General features: G+C 45.0%; 1 protein-coding gene across 3 annotated transcripts; it reads left to right on the top strand.

The window, feature by feature from the left end:
* The first annotated feature begins 42 nt into the window (after positions 1–42).
* Positions 43–2,841, top strand: LOC136450683 (protein WEAK CHLOROPLAST MOVEMENT UNDER BLUE LIGHT 1-like). Of its 3 annotated transcripts, none has more exons than XM_066451250.1 (3): positions 43–322; positions 638–829; positions 925–2,841. In XM_066451250.1, the coding sequence occupies exons 1-3, from the start codon at positions 176–178 to the stop codon at positions 2,734–2,736; spliced, it is 2,151 nt and encodes a 716-aa protein (XP_066307347.1). In that variant the 5' UTR covers positions 43–175; the 3' UTR covers positions 2,737–2,841. The 3 variants fall into 3 exon arrangements, with proteins under 3 accessions (XP_066307347.1, XP_066307348.1, XP_066307353.1); XM_066451251.1 differs by having other exon boundaries at positions 187–322; positions 493–829; XM_066451256.1 differs by having other exon boundaries at positions 200–322; positions 429–829.
* Positions 2,842–21,037: the final 18,196 nt, after the last annotated feature.

Below are 21,037 nucleotides of genomic sequence, written 5' to 3'. Positions count from 1 at the left end.
ATTGAGGCCCAGGTAGATCCGGACACGGGCCGGAGCCCGCTGATCCGACGGCTGGAATTTGAGCACCAATCCACGCACGCTACTGCAGGAACAGGAAAGAAGGCTCCGCGGCTGGCGCGCGAGCTTCTCTCCCCACCACATTCTCTCTCGTCCTCTCTTCTTCTCCGCTCCCTCGATGCACCTCAATCCGTCTCGCCTGCCTGCCTTCCTCTCTCTCTCTCTGTTTCTCTCCTCTCCTCTCCTTTCCTCTCTCTCTCTCATCGACGGACTTCGTGCGAGGAACCGAGGAGGAAGAGGAGGAGGAACACAGAGGGCCATCCAGGTATGTATTTGTCGTTCTCGCTGTGAATTGCTGCCATCTATGTCACCGCATTCCTTCTGTTCCTCGATTTGGAACAAATGCTCGGTTTTAATTAATTACTCGACAGCCTCATCCATGGCTGCTGAATCCTGAATTCCTGATACGTATCTGTTTGATGCATTGGTCGTCAGACACTTCCTCTGCATCATACACCTATGCTGCGGGATGGAGGAAGCTAACGTCCACGGGACCAGCGGCCAGCCCTCCACCGCTCCTGATGCGTCTCCGGAATCGGCTGTTCCATCCAGTTCTGACCAAGGCTCTCAATCCTGTCAGGCCCAGCGCCAGCGACAGGTCCACCAGCTGGATGAAACGCAGGAGCCAGACAGCAGCGACAAAGCGTCAGAGATCGCCAGCCGCTTCAACGATGCCGTCGATCCCAAGGCCAGCATCGACACCGCGGCGCCCATCGATTCCGTCAAGGGCGCCCTCAGCAAATTCGGAGTCGGAGGGGTTGATTGGAAAGAGGTATTGTGCAGACCTGCGTACCTCCTGCAATCTGAATCACATCCTCTGTTCAGATCAGACGCTAGTTTCTTAGCATTCCTTCTTCTTCTACGCAGAAACGCAAGCAAGTCCAGGATGAGCTCGACCAGGTGCAGGAAGAGGTCACGGAGTACCAGAAGAGAGCACAGGAGGCGGAGGCCGGCAGAGCGCAAGCTCTGCGGGAGCTGGGAACCGCCGTGAACGCTGCCGACGAGCTGAGGCTGGGCCTGGAGATGGCGCGGGCCGAGCAGACCCAGGCGCGGGAGCAGGCGGAGCTCGCCGAGCTGCGCCTCGAGGAGGTGCGGCGCGGCGCCGCGGCGAAGGCGAAGGCGGAGCTCGACGCCGTCAGGGAACGCCGCGCGGCCGTGCTCGCGGACCTGCGGGCTTCGCGAACGGAGGCCGAGTCACTGGAGAAGGTGCGCGCGCGCGCCGCGGCCGAGGCGGGCGCGGCGGTGGCGCGGGCGCGGGAGGCCGCCGCAACGTCGCGGGAGGCTGCGAAGGCCGTCGAGGACCTCGCCGCCGAGCTCGTCGCGCTGAAAGGGGAGCTGGAGTCCTCGCGCGCCGCTCATGTCGAGGCGGAGGAGAAGAGGATGGACCTGGCGGTCGCGTGGGAGGAAGACAAGTCGCGGTGGCAGATCGAGCTGGAGGAAGCCGAGCTGGAGTCCAAGAGGCTGCGAGAGGAGCTCGTGGCGGCCTGCGACGTCGAGATGAAGGCGGAGGCCGCTTCCCAACTGTTGGCGAGCCTAAAAGCCGAGCTCTTCGCTTGGGCCGCGGATGGAACACTGGACCAGGAGGAGAAGCCGGCGACGATCAGCACCCAGTCGGTGCTGGAGAAGACCAAGAAGGAGCTCGACGACGTGAAGGCGAGCGTCGAGAGGGCCAAGGACGAGGCCAAGTGCCTGCGCGTCGCCGCTGCCTCGATGCGCGATGCGCTGGAGAAGGAGAAAGTGGAGCTCACCGCGCTGCGGCGGAGGGAAAGGGAAAGGGAAGGGCTCTCGCCAGCGTCCATCCCTTACCTCGAGGAGGAGCTGAGGTGGTTGACCGCGGAGCTCGCCGCGGCGGAGGCACGAGCGAAGGCGGACGACGACGAGAGCAAGATGGCTGAGCGGGTAGGCGAGGCACGGCGCGAAGCGGAGGAAGCGAAGGCGAAGGCCCGGTCGGCTCGAGAGGAGGTCGCCAGGGCCAGGGAAGACGCGGGCGTGGCTAAGGCCGCCGTCGCCGCCATGGAGGCGCGGCTGGAGGCGGTGACGCGGGAGATACTCGCCGCGAACACGTCGGAGGAAATGGCCACGGCCTCGGCCGGCGCGCTGCTGCAAGAAAGCAAGCCGTCCACAAATGCACAGAGCAATAAGGCCGTGGAAGGGGGCGAGAGCGTGACGCTGATGATGGAGGAGTACGACGAGCTGAGCCGGAGAGCGCAGGAGACAGAGGAGGCCGCCGGCATGCGGGTGGTCGAGGCGGTGAAGCTGATCAAGGAGGCCAAGGACGCGGAGGTGAGGAGGCTGGAGAAGGTCGCGCGGCTGGACAAGCGGACCGAGCTGAGGCGGCAGGCACTGGAGGCCGCGACGCTGGAGGCCGAGGAGGCGGAGTTCGAGAAGCTGTCGGCGGAGCGGGAGCTCAGGCAGTGGCGCGCCGAGCACGAGCAGCGGCGCGCGCCCGGTGACACCGGCTCACCCCGGCCAGGCCTCGCCGAGATCTCCGTGCTCGACGCCCCGGGCGCCGACGAGGGGCGCGGGAACCCGCACATAGTCAGCCCGAGAGGAGGGTACATGCCGCGGACGGAGCTGTGGTCGGCGGCGGACGCGGATGCGGACGCGAGGCAGAGGAAAACCTTCTTCCCGCGGATTGTCATGTTCTTGGCGCGAAAGAGAGCTCAGACTTGGAAGTGATCAACAACCGGCTTCTTTTCGAAATTTTGGCTTATGTCTTTTGGGACTTGCTTTTTGTACATGGCTTGCTCGGAACAGATGAAATATGATGATACGAGTGTAAAATGTGTACTGATCACACACAGTGGCGGATGCACGATGTGGGATAAAGGGGAGGACTAAAACAATACAGATGTTGATTTGCATGAAGATTTAATGGTGAAATCAAGCTTTTGCTACAGTGATTAGGCTTGAAATCAAGAAATTAGGGGGAGCTGGAGCCCCCCAGCCCCCCTGTGGATCCGCCGCTGATCAACCAGGCAGATCATAACTTTTTTTTTACCGGAGTTGTGATCTTTGCTTGGAAATATTGACTGGCCCGATAACCCTTTTCACTCTGTCGAATTTATCCTGCGTTTACACCTGCTCACCTCTAGGTCTCTAACAAAATGTAAATGTTTCTAAATTGGGAATGGGAATGTTCTTGAAACGAAGAATATAGCCATATTCCACAGGACTATCTGTTAATTTGGCAAAGAACTAGAGAATAGGAGTTTCATCATCATGAGAAAGCTTGTGCTCAATATCCAAAGCTACAAAACCATGTGCATGCTTGAGACCTAGTATTGTTATAAGTACAAAACATGCAACTCTTAATCAGAAATGCTATGCAACATATGTGTTTTAACAAAAAAAACACATTGATTTTTTTTTTATCTATGATGTCTAGGGCCCACATGTCATAACCGGCGTGTATGGAGGCACCACGCCCGTGCCTCCCCGGCCTGCTGCTCGCGCTCGCTGGATGGAACGCCTCGGCCGCGGGCGCACGCTGCGCGTGTGAAAGGTCCTAATGGCTAGAGGGGGGTGAATAGTCTAATCAAAATTTCTACAATAACACTTAACAAAATAGTTAGACAAATATGAGGCGAAGCAAGTATTGCGCTAACCTACTCAAAATGCAAGCCACCTACCACAATTCTAGTTTAGATAGTGTCGATTCACACAAGAGGTATGACACTACCCTATGTTAGTGTGATCTCAAAGGCTAACTAAAGAGCCACACCAATCAAGCAAGCAAACTCTCACAACTAGTTACACTAAAGAGCTTGTCAACTAGTTTGCGAAAATGTAAAGAGAGTGATCAAGATAGTTATACCGCCGTGTAGAGGAGTGAACCAATCAATCACAAGGATGAATAACAATGAAGATCAATCACTTCGGAATCAAAGGACGAACACAATGATTTTTACCGAGGTTCACTTACTTGTCGGCAAGCTACTCCTCGTTGTGGCGATTCACTCACTTGGAGGTTCACGCGCTAATTTGCTTCACACGCCAAACCCTCAATAGGGTGCCGCACAACCAACACAAGATGAGGATCACACAAGCCACGAGCAATTCACTAGAGTACCTTTTGGCGTTCCGCCGGGAAAAGGTCAAGAACCCCTCACAATTACCACGATCGGAGCCAGAGACAATCACCACCCTCCGCTCAACGATCCTCGTTGCTCCAAGCCGTCTAGGTGGCGGCAACCACCAAGAGTAACAAACGAAATCCACAGCGAAACACGAACACCAAGTGCCTCTAGATGCAAACACCCAAGCAATGCACTTGGATTACTCTTAATCTCACTATGATGATAAATCAATGATGGAGATGAGTGGGAGGACTTTGGCTAGGCTCACAAAGTTGCTATGTCAATGAAAATGGCCAAAGATATGAGCCACAGCCGGCCATGGGGCTTAAATAGAAGCCCCCACGAAATAGAGCCGTTGTACCTCTTCACTGGGCACACTGCGCTTTGACCGAACGCTCCGGTCTAACTGACCGGACCCTGGACTCAGCGTCCGGTCCACTGATGGATGCCACGTGTCACCAGCTTCAAATGTTGTTCGTCAGTTTTCAATGGCTATGAAGCTGATCGGACGCTCCGGCAAAACTGACCAGACGTTGGAGCCTCAGCGTCCGGTCGAGTACAGTAAGGGTCAAAAACCGGTTTTCCTCGACCGGACGCGTCCGGTCCACCTCGACCGGACACAACCCAGCGTTCGGTGGTAAACCCTAGCCTCTGTACCATCAGTCAACATGACCAGACGCAGGCAGTCAGCGTCCGGTGCTTTTGGATCCAGCGTCCGGTCACTTGACCGACGTTGGCATCTCCTCTGTTTTCACTTCTAACTTCTTCACCCTTGCTCCAATGTGCCAACCACCAAGTGTATTACCTTATGCACATGTGTTAGCATATTTTCACAAATATGATCAAGGGTGTTAGCATTCCACTAGATCCTAAATGCACATGCAATGAGTTAGAGCATCTAGTGGCACTTTGATAACCGTATTCCGATACGAGTTTCACCCCTCTTAATAGTATGGCTATCAAACCTAAATGTGATCACACTCTCTAAGTGTCTTGATCACAAAAACAAAATAGCTCCTTTGATTTATATCTTTGCCTTGAGCTTTTTGTTTTTCTCTTTCTTCTTTTCAAGTTTAAGCCCTTGATCATCGCCATGCTATCACCATTGTCATGCTATGATCTTCATAAGCTTATCTACTTGAAGTGTGCTACCTATCTTATGATCACTTGATAAACTAGGTTAGCACTTAGGGTTTCATTAATTCACCAAAACCAAACTAGAGCTTTCAATCTCCCCCTTTTTGGTAATTGATGACAACCCTTATACAAAGATATGAATTGAAATTCAATTGAATCCATGTTGCTTGCCTAAGCATATTTACCATTTGTAAAAGGATATGGACAAGTTTTATGAACCCTAAATGGTAGCAATTGCTCCCCCTACATATGTGCTAAGAGTTTGGATTATAGCTTGCACATATGCTTAGATAGGAAATGTATGAGTCAATGTCTACCATATGATGCTAAGGTATAAAAGATGGACCTTTGAAGCGTGATACCAATCGGAGTGCACCAATATACCATTCTTAGCACCATGGTTAGCTCAATATCACTTAGAAACATATTTTAAAAAGATACCACTTGTAAAGACTTACTTGAAAATGAAAGTTATCTAGTGATTTCATTTCATCATTCAATCTTACAACTAACATTCATCATACAAGCATGGATGTGTAAGTTTAATACTTGTGCCATGCAAGCAAACATATAAAATGCACATTGAAATGCACCATATAAGTTCATGAGCTTGCTCCCCCTACTTGTGTGCTCAAAATTTTAGTTGATCCCTTTCCTTTTTCATATCTCTCCCCTATCTTTATTTCTCTCCCCCCTATTTTTGTTTCTCTCCCTCTTTGTCATCAATGACCATAAAGGTTCTAAATGTAGATAGATTGTCAATGTCAATCAATGGGGTGAGGACCATTTTCTTGAATTTGGTCTAGTCTAGATCATTTACTAAAGATATTTAACTCGGTTTGATCCAAGGACAAGCTTCTTCACACCTCCAAATAAGGGTTATCTTATACCATGTTGAGTTAAACACTTAGAGCTCATATTCTAGATTAAACATTAGGTTTACACGCCTATAAACATGTTATATGCCATCACTAGATCAAGTCAAACATAGAAACAATAGTGATACCATATAGACATTAAAATCATTTGATTTTCATGAATGAGCCTAAAATAGAACCATTTGAAAGTTCCTAATAGGATTGAAAATATGACTAGATGCACTAAACATATCCTTAGCAAGGATGTATGTCATGCCAATCAACTTTTACCTTGGGATGCTCGAAGGAGAGGCATGTCATATTGGTGGGGGTGCATCAACACATATTTGAGAAATCCAATATGTTCAACTCATTCCTTAGCTTGCAAAACCTTTTCTTATCCAATAGCTTGGTGAATATATCGGTAAGTTGATCTTCGGTGCCTATACTCTCAATGCAAATGTCCCCTTTTTGTTGATGATTTCTTATGAAATGGTGGCGGACATCAATGTGCTTTGTTCTTGCATGTTGAACCAGATTGTTTGTCAACTTGATTGCACTCTCATTGTCACATAGCAATGGCACTTTCTTAAACTTGATTCCAAAATCACTCAAAGTGGCTTTCATCCAAAGTATTTGTGCACAACAACTACTGGCGGATATGTATTCGGTTTCGGCGGTTGATAATGCAACACTATTTTGCTTCTTTGATGACCATGAAATAAGTGATCTCCCCAACAATTGATATGTGCCCGAGGTGCTCTTCCTTTCTACCTTGCATCCTGCATAATCCAAGTCGGAGTAACCAACTAGCTCAAACTTTGCTCCTTTGGGATACCACAAATCAACATTTGGTGTATGCTTCAAGTACCTCAAAATTCTCTTTGTAGCCTTCAAATGACTTTCTCTTGGTGAGGCTTGAAATCTTACACATATGCATACACTAAACATGACATTCAGCCTTGATGTGGTCACATAGAGTAGGCTTCTAATCATAAACTGATGTAACTTTTGATCTACCATGTTTCCACTTGCATCACTATCTAAGTTGCCATTGGTTCCCATTGGTGTGCTAATGACTTTGCTATCAATCATGCCAAACTTCTTGATCATGTCCTTGATGTACTTGCCTTGACTTACAAATGTACCATTTTTCAATTGCTTGATTTGAAGACCAAGGAAGTAACTCAACTCTTTAATCATGGACATCTCAAACTTATTAGCCATCATCTTTCCAAACTCATCACAAAATTCTTGATTGGTTGATCCAAATATGATGTCATCAATATAGATTTGCAATATAAATAGATCTTTTCCAATCTTCTTGATGAAAATAGTGGTGTCAACCTTGCCCATGGTGAACCCTTTAGAGAGGAGGAAGTCCCTCAATCTCTCATACCATGCTCTAGGTGCTTGCTTCAAGCCATACAATACCTTCTTCAACCTATACACATGGTTGGGCTTCTTATCATCTTCAAAACCGGGAGGTTGCTCAACATATACTTCTTCATTGATATAACCATTGAGAAATGCACTCTTAACATCCATTTGATAAAGCTTGATGTTGTGGGCACAAGCATAGGCTAGCAAGATTCTTATTGCTTCCAAACTAGCAACCAGGGCATATGTTTCTCCAAAGTCAAGACCTTTAACTTATGTATAGCCTTGTGCTACTAATCTTGCTTTGTTCCTTACTACTATCCCATCTTGATCTTGCTTATTTCTAAAAACCCATTTGGTTCCAATCACATTGTGTCCCTTTGGTCTTTCTACCAACTCTCATACTTGATTTCTTATGAAGTTGTTAAGCTCTTCATGCATAGCATTCACCCAATCAACATCCTTCAAAGCTTCATCTATCTTTTTTGGTTCAATGGATGACACAAATGAGAAGTGTTCATAAAATGATGCCAATCTTGATCTTGTTTGTACACCTCTTAAAATATCTCCAATGATTGTATCCAAAGAATGATCTCTTGCAATACTTGTTGGTTGGAGGATTGGAACTTGATTGCTTGCACTTGCTAGATCATTGGGTTAAGATGATGTACTAGCCACTTGATCTTGATCAATATTATGAGAGTCACTTGCACTAGCTTGATTTGTATCATCTTGCACATTTGAGTTAAAGAGCACTTGCACTTGATCATCTTCATCATCATTCACTTGCCTAGGCCTTAATTCACCAATATCTATATTCTTTATGGCATTTAAAAGTTGAATGCCTCTAACATCTTCTAAGTTCTTATTTCCTACTTGTGAACCCTTGGTTTCATCAAATTCAACATCATGAACTTCCTCAAGAGTATCACTATCCAAATTCCAAACTCTATATGCTTTGCTTGTGGTGGAGTAACCAAGTAGGAATCCTTCATCATATTTCTTGTCAAACTTGTCCAATCTAGTACCTTTCTTCAAGATATAGCATTTGTAACCAAAGACCTAAAAATATGTAATATTGGGCTTTCTACCATTCAAGAGCTCATATGGTGTCTTCTCTTTCAATCGGTGACAATAGAGGTGGTTGCTATAATAGCAAGCCGTGTTGATAGCTTTGGCTCAAAAGGATTGACTCACATTGTACTCACTAAGCATAGACCTTGCCATATCAATAAGTATTTTATTCTTCCTCTCAACAAGGCCATTTGATTGGGGTGTGTACTTGGCCGAGAATTGATGCCTAATTCTAAAATCATCACATAATTCATCAATTCTAAAATTCTTAAACTCACTACCATTGTTACTTCTAACTCTCTTGATGGTTGTTTCAAACTCATTGTGAATGCCTTTGACAAATGATTTGAATATTGCAAATACATCACTTTTGTCTACTAGAAAAAATACCCATGTGTATCTAGTGTAGTCATCCACTATCACAAATCCATATTTATTTCCACCGATACTAGTGTATTGTGTTGACCAAAACAAATTTATATGTAATAACTCAAATGCTTTACTAGTGCTCATCATGCTTTTCTTAGGATGGGTGTTTCCAACTTGTTTACCAGCTTGACAAGAGCTACAAAGCTTATCCTTTTCAAACACAACATCTTTCAAGCCTTTACTAAGTCATGCTTAATCAATCTATTCAATTGTTTCATTCCAACATAACCAAGCCTTCTATGCCACAACCAACCCATGCTAGACTTAGTGAACAAGCATGTAAATAATTTAGCTTCACTAGCATTGAAATCAACCAAGTATAGATTCTCATATCTAAAGCCTTTGAAGATCAAGTTAGAGCCATCTACACTTATGATCTCTATATTATCTACTCCAAATATGCATTTGAATCTAAGATCACACAATTGAGCCACAGATAGCAAATTAAAGTTCAAGCTCTCTATTAGCAACACATTAGAAATGCTCAAGTCATTGGATATTGTAATCTTACCAAGCCCTTTGACTTTGCCTTTGCCATTGTCACCAAATATGATACTATCATAGCCATCATTGCCATTGGTGTTGATTGAGTTGAACATTTTTGCATCACCAGTCATGTATTAAGTGCACCCACTATCAAGAACTCAATGCTTTCCTCCGGCTTTGTAATTGACCTACAAAAGAAGATCAATTCTTTTTAGGTACCAAAATTTGCTTGGGTCCTTGAAGGTTAGTTACTAAGCTCTTTGGTACCCAAATGACTTTCTTCTTTGAGCCCATCCATGGTTTGCCAATGAACTTAGCCTTTACACCATTTGTACTCTTAGTAAGCATATAGCATGAATCAAGCTTAATGGAGGATACATTAGCATTTTTGCTCTTGTTTTTGCATTCTTGCTTTTTGTGACCCACTTGCTTGCAACTAGTGCAAAACCGACCATTGTTCTTTACAAAACTAGTCTTGTGAGGAGCAAAGGCCGCTTTGCCTTTCTTAGGGGTATAGCCCAATCTTTCTTTGTAGAGAGAAGCTCTTTGGCTACCTAAGTACATAAGCAAGCGGTCCTCACCACCATAAGCCTTAGCTAAGGTGTGAGTGAGCTTAGTGACCTCCTTCTTGAGGTTCTCATTCTCAACCGCTAGTGAGGTGTCACGAGTGAGACCATCACTACTAGATGAGGTAGAAGTGGAAGTGCTATAAGAAGGGTTAGTAGTAGCAACAATGATAGGCATAGATAGTGATGTATCAATTATATCACAAGTTAAACCTACATTGCAAGTTTTAACATACTTCTTTTTATTTTGCTCATCAAGCAAAAAGGAATGAGCCTTTTCAAGCTTTTGTGAGCTTTGCCAAGCTTCTCATTGGCTTCCTCTAGCCTCTCATAAGATGCATTGAGCTCATCAAAGACTTGCTTAAGGGCTTTTAGTTCCTTACGCAAGCTTTTGCATTCCCTTCTCTTGATATCAAAGTGTTCTCTAGCATCTTCTAGCATGTTAAATAATTCATCCTTAGTAGGTTCATCATCATCACTATCACTATCATTTTCCTTTTCATGTTCATTATTATTAATATGTTCTTCATCACTTTCATCATCATAATATTATACCTTAGTGACCTTAGCCATGAAGCATAATGAAGATTCAAAGAGAGAAGGCTTCTCATTGATAGCAATACTTGCAAGAACCTTCTTCTTGATGGTCTTGTGATCATCACTATCATCATCATTATCACTTGAGGAAGCATCACTATCCCAAGTGATTACATATGAACCACCCTTCTTCTTCTTGAAGGCCATCTTGTCCTTCTTCTCTTTCTTTTCCTTCTTGTCCTTCTTCTTGTTCTTTTTATTGTCATCATCATTGTCACTATTGTATGGGCATTGAGCAACAAGATAATCTTTGCTTTCACACTTGAAGCACCTTCTTGACTCTTCTTTGTTCTTGGATGAAGACTTCTTTCTTCTAGCATGATAGCCCTTCTTTACCATGAACTTGCCAAATCTCTTGACAAATAGAGCCATCTTCTCATCATCATCATCATCCCATGATTCATCTTCTTCACTTGATGTATCTTGCTTTGCTTTGCCCTTGGATGATGTGGCTTTGAATGCCACACTCTTCTTCTCATCCTTCTTCTCATCTTTCTTTTCCTTCTTTTCTTCCTTCTCATCTTCATCTCTATATGTATCATCGGTCATGATGTCTCCCAATACTTGGTTTAGTGTCATGGTGTCCAAACCGCTTCTCACTAGAATGGTGACCAATGTATCAAATCTTGAAGGCAAGCATCTCAAGAACTTGTGAGAGAAGTCCTTGTCCTTCACCTCTTCTCCAAGTGCTTTGAGATCATTGATAAGCACTTGAAGCCTATAGAACATCTTTGGCACACTCTTATCATCCTTCATCTTGAAGCTTACAAACTTCTCTTTGAGAATGTATGCCTTTGCACCCTTCACGGCTTGAGTGCCCTCAAATGATTCTTCCAACTTCTTCCAAGCTTCATGAGCCATCTCAATATTCTTGATTTGCTCAAATGTTCTCTCATCAATTGCATTATGAATAGCACTTAGAGCAATATCATTGTTTTGGAAAAGTACTTCTTCGGCCGCGATGGGATTCTCCGGATCACCAATCTCAATTTTGGTTTCTACCACCTTCCACACCTTTCTATTGATTGACTTGATATGTGTGGTCATCTTTGACTTTCAATAAGGATAATTTGTGTCATTAAATTGGAGTGGCTTCTTGGTGTTATTGATTTGAGCTATTTTAACACCGAAGGTTGTTAAACCTCAAATAACGGTGACCTTGGCTCTGATATCACTTAAAAGGTCCTAATGGCTAGAGGGGGGTGAATAGCCTAATAAAAATTTCTACAACAATACTTAACAAAATAGTTAGATAATTATGAGGTGAAGCAAGTGTTGCGCTAGCCTACTCAAAATGCAAGCCACCTACCACAATAGTGTCAATTCACACAAGAGGTATGACACTATCCTATGTTAGTGTGCTCTCAAAGGCTAACTAAAAAGCTACACCAACTAAGCAAGCAAGCTCTCACAACTAGTTATACTAAAGAGCTTGTCAACTAGTTTGTGAAAATGTAAAGAGAGTGATCAAGATAGTTATACTGCCGTGTAGAGAAGTGAACCAATCAATCACAAGGATGAATAACAATGAAGATCAATCACTTCAGAATCAAATGATGAACACAATGATTTTTACCGAGGTTCACTTGCTTGCCGGCAAGCTACTCCTTGTTGTGGCGATTCACTCACTTGGAGGTTCACGCGCTAATTTGCTTCACACGCCAAACCCTCAATAGGGTGCCGCACAACCAACACAAGATGAGGATCACATAAGCCACGAGCAATTCACTAGAGTACCTTTTGGCGCCCTGTCGGGGAAAGGTTAAGAACCCCTCACAATCATCACAATCAGAGCCGGAGACAATCACCACCCTCCACTCAACGATCCTCGCTGCTCCAAGCCGTCTAGGTGGTGGCAACCACTAAGAGTAATAAGCGAAATCCACAGCGAAACATGAACACCAAGTGCCTCTAGATGCAAACACTCAAGCAATGCACTTGGATTACTCCCAATCTTACTATGATGATGAATCAATGATGGAGATGAGTGGGAGGACTTTGGCTAGGCTCACAAGGTTGCTATGTCAATAAAAATGGCCAAAGATATAAGCCGCAGTCGGCCATGGGGCTTAAATAGAAGCCCCCATGAAATAGAGCCGTTGTACCCCTTCACTGGGCACACTACGCTCTGACTGGATGCTCCGGTCCAACTGACCGGACCCTGGACTCAGCGTCTGGTCCACTGATGGACACCACGTGTCACTAGCTTCAAATGCTGTTTGTCAGTTTTCAATGGCTATGAAGCTGACCGGACGCTCCGGTAAAACTGATCGGACGCTAGAGCCTCAGCGTTCGGTTGAGTACAGTAAGGGTCAAAAACCAGTTTTCCTCGACCGGACGCGTCCGGTCCACCTCGACTGGACACAGCCTAGCGTCCGGTGGTAAACCCTAGCCTCTGTACCACTAGTCAACATGACCGGACGCAGGCAGTCAGCGTCCGGTACTTTTGGATCCAACGTTCGATCACTTGACCGACGCTGGCATCTCCTCTGTTTTCACTTCTAACTTCTTCACCCTTGCTCCAATATGCCAACCACCAAGTGTATCACCTTATGCACATGTGTTAGCATATTTTCATAAATATGATCAAGGGTGTTAGCATTCCACTAGATCCTAAATGCACATGCAATGAGTTAGAGCATCTAGTGGCACTTTGATAACCGTATTTCGATATGAGTTTCACCCCTCTTAATAGTATGGCTATCAAACCTAAATATGATCACACTCTCTAAGTGTCTTGATCACAAAAACAAAATAGCTCCTTTGGTTTATACCTTTGCCTTGAGCTTTTTATTTTTCTCTTTCTTCTTTTCAAGTTTAAGCCCTTGATCATCGCCATGCCATCACCATTGTCATGCTATGATCTTCATAAGCTTCTCTATTTAAAGTGTGCTACCTATCTCATGATCACTTGATAAACTAGGTTAGCACTTAGGGTTTCATCAATTCACCAAAACCAAACTAGAGCTTTTAGCGTGACCATATATGACGTCTAGGGCCCGCGTCAGCGATGGCAATGGCAGTGGTGGCAGCGAATCTGGCTCTAGGTAGGCCTCTCCTCCTCCTCCTCCGTGATCTGTGATTTGTCTTTCTGTAGAAAAAAATTATTTCTTGTGATCTGTGATCTATGATCTATGATCTGTGAATCTGTGATCTTGTGATTTGTGATTGTCTAGAGATAGAAGAAGGCTGAAGGCTTGGAGGTAGAAGAAGGGTGGAGGCTGCTGGATCTTAATCCTATGTTGCAAAAAAATTATGTGTTGAAACTATATAAAACATATGATTGTGTAGTAGATAGACATAAGAAACATCATCAAAAATAGTATTACGCATTGCATGGTTGTGTCATACTTATATCTATATGTCGTAGCACTCAAAAAGTGTGACATGATGCAGTAAGAAAGCCCAAATACATTTGCTAGCCATCCATTCTATCATAGAAGTACAACTTATATGTCAATGATGCAAAGATTAAGTCAAACAACCTACAACACGCTACATCGCACATATGACATATACACACTATACAAACTTGTTTCATTATTCTTTCCTAGTGGACACACTCTCTTTCCCTGCTTTCCTCCCATTTAACGAATTGGGAGTTTTACTAAAGACACGTGGTGTTGTTCGTCTGATAGTTTCTGCGGCTGATAAGTCGGTTAAAACTGATTTGGTGTGAGAGAAAAATATTGTTCCATGGCTAATAAGTCAGGCTAATAAATTCAAACAAATAGAGTATAAGAAATAACTATAACTATATATACGTAAGTTCAAGAAAAAAAACTATAGAGGCACGAATCAAAGCCAGACGCACCAAATTATAGATGACTTTATTAGTCTTCCTAGTAATCTTAGGCCAGCCTATAATACCCTGGTGTTACGATCTTGTTTAGCATCATGATTTAGACCTAAGTAAAATTTTTGAAACGAGTTTCTCGGAATTTTTTGATTTAAAATATACTTGATACGATAAGCGAATCTCGTGTGACTTAGTTTTGTGGACTAAAATAAACGTCCAAGTTAAATTGCTTAGTGCGCAAAGATATTTAGGAATATCGAACGACGATTCTAGCGAACGATTTGTTCTGTTAGATTAAGCATGAAAAACAACTTTTATAAATAAAATAAAATCCATTAATAAATAGAACGATATATATATATACTCATAGGTTTATTTTGTTAAGCACGAACTAATGAGAAAGAGAGCGCATCAGCTTTGTTTATTTTTCTGACGTACAGCGTACTCGTTGCATGGCAATTACTCATTGTCTCGTTTTTATCGTGGCTCTGCATTTCTCTGCATTGCAAAGCCTCCCATCCAATAGCATCTGAACTGCTCCACTACGCTGAGCATCTGAAAATGAGCATCTGGTTTTGCTCTCTGCCCACGCTGCATCCTCTCATGTCCCTATACGCGCGCTGGCGTGCCGCTGCCGGCCACGCTACGCTGAGTAGCCACTGCCTTCGTTGTTCCGTCGAAATTATGATCTTGTCATGGCGTCGTCGTCTGCCTTTGCTTGTCTCTGCTTCTCTTTTTCACTCTACCAGACAAGCAGGTCAGGGCCATTACCGCCTGAGCCAAAGCACGCACGCAAGCACCTTGTCGCGTACGGCGTGGCCCGCTGCCGTCGGGGCACTCCAAGCCGGCCGAGCCTCGCACTGCTTCCCTTCCCTATCTTTTTCTGCTGTCAAGTAGGTGGCGTCCCAGCTCCAGTCCGCCGAGCCGCATCGCCTCGCTTCTCCTCGCACCGACGCCTATGGCAGAACCGCCTAATCTAATGCCTTCCAGGAGCGCTCGTCTTCTATTAGACACTAAGCACTCAAGGGAGAACACTAAATTACATAGTTCCGTCGGGCACACCCTAGGGGAGAACTCGAAAATCTATATTTTTGCCATCAGGATCACAAATGAGAGAATAAAGCTTACATCATTCTTAATCATTTCTTACATCACTTTTAATACAACATCAGAGTATAATATTTATTATTATAACAACAGAATTTAATCATATTATCAGAGTTATGAACAATTTAATTTAACAGCGGAATATAAACATGTGATCAGAATTACAGCGGAAATAAGTACATATTCATGACATGATGAAGTATTGATATATATAAACTACGACAACAGATTATGAAACTTTCTTTTATAAAAGCTTTTGGTGAGAGTTATAAATAACAACTACGATCGCAGCGTAAAGGAAATCCTCGCCGAGCCCACTAGGAGGAATCCACACACAATGGTCAGCGTTAGCATCCACCTTTCACCTGCAACAGGGGAAATAAAACCCTGAGTACTCAATTATACTCAGCAAGACTTACTCGACAGGAGAAAAGAAAAGACTCCAAGGATATGCAAGGCTATCTGGCTTATGGGTTCATTTTGCAGGAAACATTACTAAGCGTGCGTCCTTATATTCGATTTTTATTAACAGTCACATTGGTCCATTAACTAACCCTTCTATGTAAGCACATGTGCTACTTTCAAGCAGGTGGTAAGTAATCAGATTTCCTTTTTCCATTTTTCATCTTTCATCTTTTAGTTCTTACTACGATGTTAAATCGTAGACAAGCCATACCAGATTTCCTGGTGATTCGCGAATCGATGCCCCCAACTAGATATCCCGAAAACACATGCCCCGCTTGTACCCCAGGCACAAGTAGGACTAACCCATCACTCTCCTGTCCTAGGTGTCTAGGTCTCCATCCAAACTAGGACTCCAAGCCTCCGCCCCTGAGTCCCGGACTTAGTGCGGTGCAAGGACCTCCTCCACCAAAATAAAACCCTGACAAATAGTCCAGAAAGAGCTGGATCCACGATAAGAGAGCAACAAGTCTTCCAAGCACCCATACCCAAGTATGTGCTCGGGATAATAAATATGTGACTTGCCTAGAGCCTTATGCAATGACCGGTCCTTAATTGACACAGACAGAGAAAGCAGTGTAACCAAGCCATGCCCCGCGTCCACGGCGACACAACCTCTTACACCCACCAATACCCAAACCATATCCCTGCTCGGTCACCATTTTTCCTTTCCATCATTTATATTTTCCAAGTGATAATAATTCGGTAATATATTTCCTATCTCTCGCGAGTGATAGACAATCACTTGACTTCTATCGGAGTCCTGTAGCATCGCAATCTACATGATCATGTCATACTAGTAAGACTCATAGGATAAAGCTATATATATGCAAGTGGGTTTCATTCAACTCCTTAAAACTTAATGCACAAATATAATTTAAACTGTAGAAAAGTAGGGGTTATACACCGGGGCTTGCCTGGGTAAGATATAACCAAAAGTTAGCATTCCATTTCCATGACATGATCACCATAGCATCATCTTTTAGCTACTCTAGTTGATCCCACGATCCCTCATCGTTCCTCCGTCGGCGTCCTCGGCAAACTCTTGCTGGTAGTTCAGGATCTCGGGTATGGCCTCGAACTCATGGTACTGGCCTCCAACGTCCTCATTCTCTGGCTCGTTCACTCCGTCAGTTAAAAGCACGCAACGATCGAAACAGGCAAACAAACACAAATAAATATTCACATAAATTCAAATGAGCTCTAAAAATCGTGAAATTTATATGAGAGATAGAGTTTGATTTTAGATGAATTTAAGAAGAAGAATCGATGGAATCGGATTTGGCATTTGGTTGTGCGAGGTGGCCGCAATTTAATCACGTGGAAAAAGACTAATGCATGATTAGAAAATATTCTTTGGTCTTCATGTGGGTGTTAGGCATGGTTCTTTTGCATGTGTTGTTGCTCAGGGCCCATGTGTCATATACACATGCATGGGATGGGAGAGAGAGAAAGCTACGAGCGTTCTTCTTGCTTCATGCATGAACGCCATGGCTGAGCTCGTGGAGCTTGTGGGCAACTCGGGTTGGAAGGAGAGGAGCAAGGAGAAGGTCACAGGGAAGAGAGGAGAGCGAGGGGATGCTCATGAGCTGCTCACCTCGCCCGACGAGTAAAGGTCAACTCCGACCCGCATGCAGCTTGCAGACAAAGCAAGAAAGTCGAGAGAGTGAGAAGAGAGCTGGAGCTATGGAGAGCAGAGGCTCGGCTACTTGGTGTATCCTTTTTAAAGGCAGGAGACGCGGGGATGGAATTAAGCAAGAGGAAGATAAGGAGGACGGTGAGATGGTTAGGCATGGCTACTGTGAATAAACTGGAGAAGCGTAGGCGCGACAGCGACTCGTCGTAAGGTTAGTGGCAAACTAGCTTGCTTAAAGGTAATAAAGCGCTGCTTGTGCACGACGTGATGCTTGGATGAACAGTGTTTTCTATGGTGAATAGTGTTTTCCACAGTGCTGCGACTGACATGCAAGATGTGCAAGGCGCAGTGAACCGTGTTTAGATTTTAGGCGATGGACTTGAGTGGTCTTTGGTCTTTCGACGTGTCAACTAGGCTAGTTGATTCATGATGGACTTGGACTCGAGTGTGTCCTTGTCATGCCAACGGGGCTGATCAATAATAAAGAGTGTATGTGTGCTAATTAAATTAAGAAGGGAGAAGGAGAAAATCATTCACAGACTAGCTCAAGACGAACAAGCAAGGAGACGCGTGCGGGCTCAGTTACTTCTTAAACACGATGCTAGGACGACCAGGCCCAACGTGGTCGGCTGGGCATGCCGGTTGGCACGGACAAGACCATGGCCACAGAGACAAGCAGGGCAGGCAATTAGAGAAACAGAGACAAACAGTGAGGGAGGGAAAACAAGGAGCGGCTTGGCAAATGTAGCACAGAAGTAATCAAGTCAGAGAGAGAAACAAAGCAAAAGCCAGGGAGCATGGATGCAGATGGATGAGGAGACTTTGCAATGCAGTGAATTGCAGGGCCACGATGAGAACGAGACAGTGATCAAAAGTAATGCCAGGTGAGTACGTTGCACGCCGGAAAAATAAACGAAGCTGGTGCGCTCTCTTTCTTGTTAGTTCGTGCTTAACAAAATAAACCCATGAGTTTATATATATGTATCGTTCTATTTATTAATGGATTTTATTTTATTTATAAAAGTTGATTTTCATGCTTAATCTAACCGAACAAACTGTTTGTTAGAATCGTCGTCGGACATTCCTAAATATTTCTACGCACTGAGTAATTTTACTTGGGCGTTTATTTGAGTCCATGAAACTAAGTCACACATGATTCGCTTATCGCCTCAAGTACATTTTAAATTAAAAATCTGAGAAACTCGTTTCAGAATTTTTTCTTAGGCCTAAATCGCGGTGCTAAACGAACTCGTAACACCAGGGGTGTTATAGCGCCCTCCCCATCTTCCCTGTCGTGCCGCCCTGGTCCACGCTGGACCACGCCCCTCGGCGCTGCCCCTCCCGTGTGTTGCCTCGCCGTCGTCCGCTCCAGCACCTGCTCCTTCGCCCTCCACTCCGTCGTTGTGCCGCGCCACCGCTGTGGCCACGTGCCGCCGCGCCTCACGCCCGCATCGCCTAGAGCCGCCTGGCCAGCGCCGCTACGCACCGAGGTTGTCGTGCCGCATCCTACAGCGCATCCGTGGCCACGCTATCCATCACCCACCCGCGTTGCCCATGTCGCTCCACCTCCGGCCTTGCAGCACCACCGCCGCAGTCCGTGCCGGTACGACTTCGTTGCTGCGACCGTTTGCCTCGAGCCATGCGTAGCTCCGCCTCGCCAGCTACCACACCAACCACGCTGAGCTGCTCAGCTCTACAGCTGCCCACTCCTCGCTCTTCTCCTTCCTCCTCTGTTCGTGCATAGAGAGAAGTGTGCCTCGTCGATCTCCTTCCTCGAGCTGCAATAGACCAAGTTAGATAGTCCACATACATCCCCTACCTCCCCATGCCCTTCGATTTGGAAGTCGTGGTTGAAATCGTTGGATGCCAAAGCTCTAGAGAGCTACCTTGGCGGACGAGCGTGAGGAGCACGAACGCTCCTGTATTTCTCCCTCCCACTCTGTTTGTTCCTTAACCAATAGCAACAGCTAGCTCCTCCACTCTCTTCTCTCTGGGCCCACAGAAGTGCACCACGATAAAGCCAAGGCCACAGCTCCCCTCACGAACAGCTGTGGCCATGAGCCACTAATCCACTCTATTCATTTGTTTATTCTTTTTTTTCTTTCTAATAAACCAACAGCAGCACATGGCCACTAATCACATTTCATTTTCTCTCCTCGTGATTATTAGCGGCCACCTTGCACAATTAATATCTCCGCCATGCTAACTCCGATTCCGTCACTTCTTCTTCCTAAATTCATCTAAAATTGATCCCTACCTATCCATAAAGTTTTATAATTTTTGGAATGCATTTGAATTTATGTGAATATTTATTTGTGTCTGTTTGCCAAGTACCGTGAGTTTGATGCCGAGGATCTGAACTACCAGTAGGAGTTTGTCGGGGACGCCGATGGAGGGACATCGATGGATCGTGGAGTCATTGGGAGTTGCTGGAGAAATGGTACTTTTGGAGGCGTGACTGGATTTCTAAGAATTTGGGCTATCATTGATTATTTACATTTATGCATTTGCATCAAGACATATCATAATAGGAACGACGGTGGATTGATGATATCAACTGGAGTAGATGAAAAGATGGTGCCAAGGATCGTGACGCCAAGATGGAATGTTAACTTTTGGTTATATTTTGCCCAGGCAAGCCCCGGTGCATAACCACTACTTTTTTGCACTTCAAATTATATTCATGCATTAAGTTTTAAGAAGTTGAATGAAACCCACATGTATATATATCTTTATCCCATGAGTCTTACTAGTATGATAAGATCATGTAGATTGCTATGCTACAGGACTCTGGTAGAAGTTGAGTGATTGCCTATCACTCACGAGATATAGGAAATATATTACTGTATTATTATCACTTGGAAAATATAAATGGTGGAAAGAAAAATAATGATCGAGTAGGGATATGGTTTGAGTATTGGTGGGTGTAAGAGGTTGTGTCACCGTAGACGTGGGGCATAGCTTGGTTACACTGCTTTCCCTGTCTGTGTCGGTTAAGGGCCGACCATTGCATAAGATGCTAGGCAAGTCACAGACTTATTATCCCGAGCATATACTTGGATATGGGAGCTTGGAAGACTTGTTGCTCTCTTATCGTGGATTTGGCTCTTTTTGGACCGACTGTCAGGATGGTTTTTGGGTTATAAGGTCCTTGCACCGCACTAAGTCCGGGACTCAGGGGCGGGGGCTTGGAGTCCCAGTTAGAATGAGGACCTAGACACCCAGGACAGGAGGGTGATGGGTTCGTCCTGCTTGTGCCTTGGGTACAAGCGGGGTGTGTGTTTTTGGGTATCCAGCTGGGGACATTGATTCGCGAATCACTAGCGTTCCGGTATGACTTGTCTTAACTCTAGCACCGTAGTAAGAACTAA

This window comes from Miscanthus floridulus, chromosome 1 (assembly GCF_019320115.1).
Source record: "Miscanthus floridulus cultivar M001 chromosome 1, ASM1932011v1, whole genome shotgun sequence".
NCBI classification, from domain to species: Eukaryota; Viridiplantae; Streptophyta; class Magnoliopsida; order Poales; family Poaceae; genus Miscanthus; species Miscanthus floridulus.
Note: the sequence above shows the minus strand (reverse complement) of the source record. Positions and strands in the feature narration are given on the sequence as shown.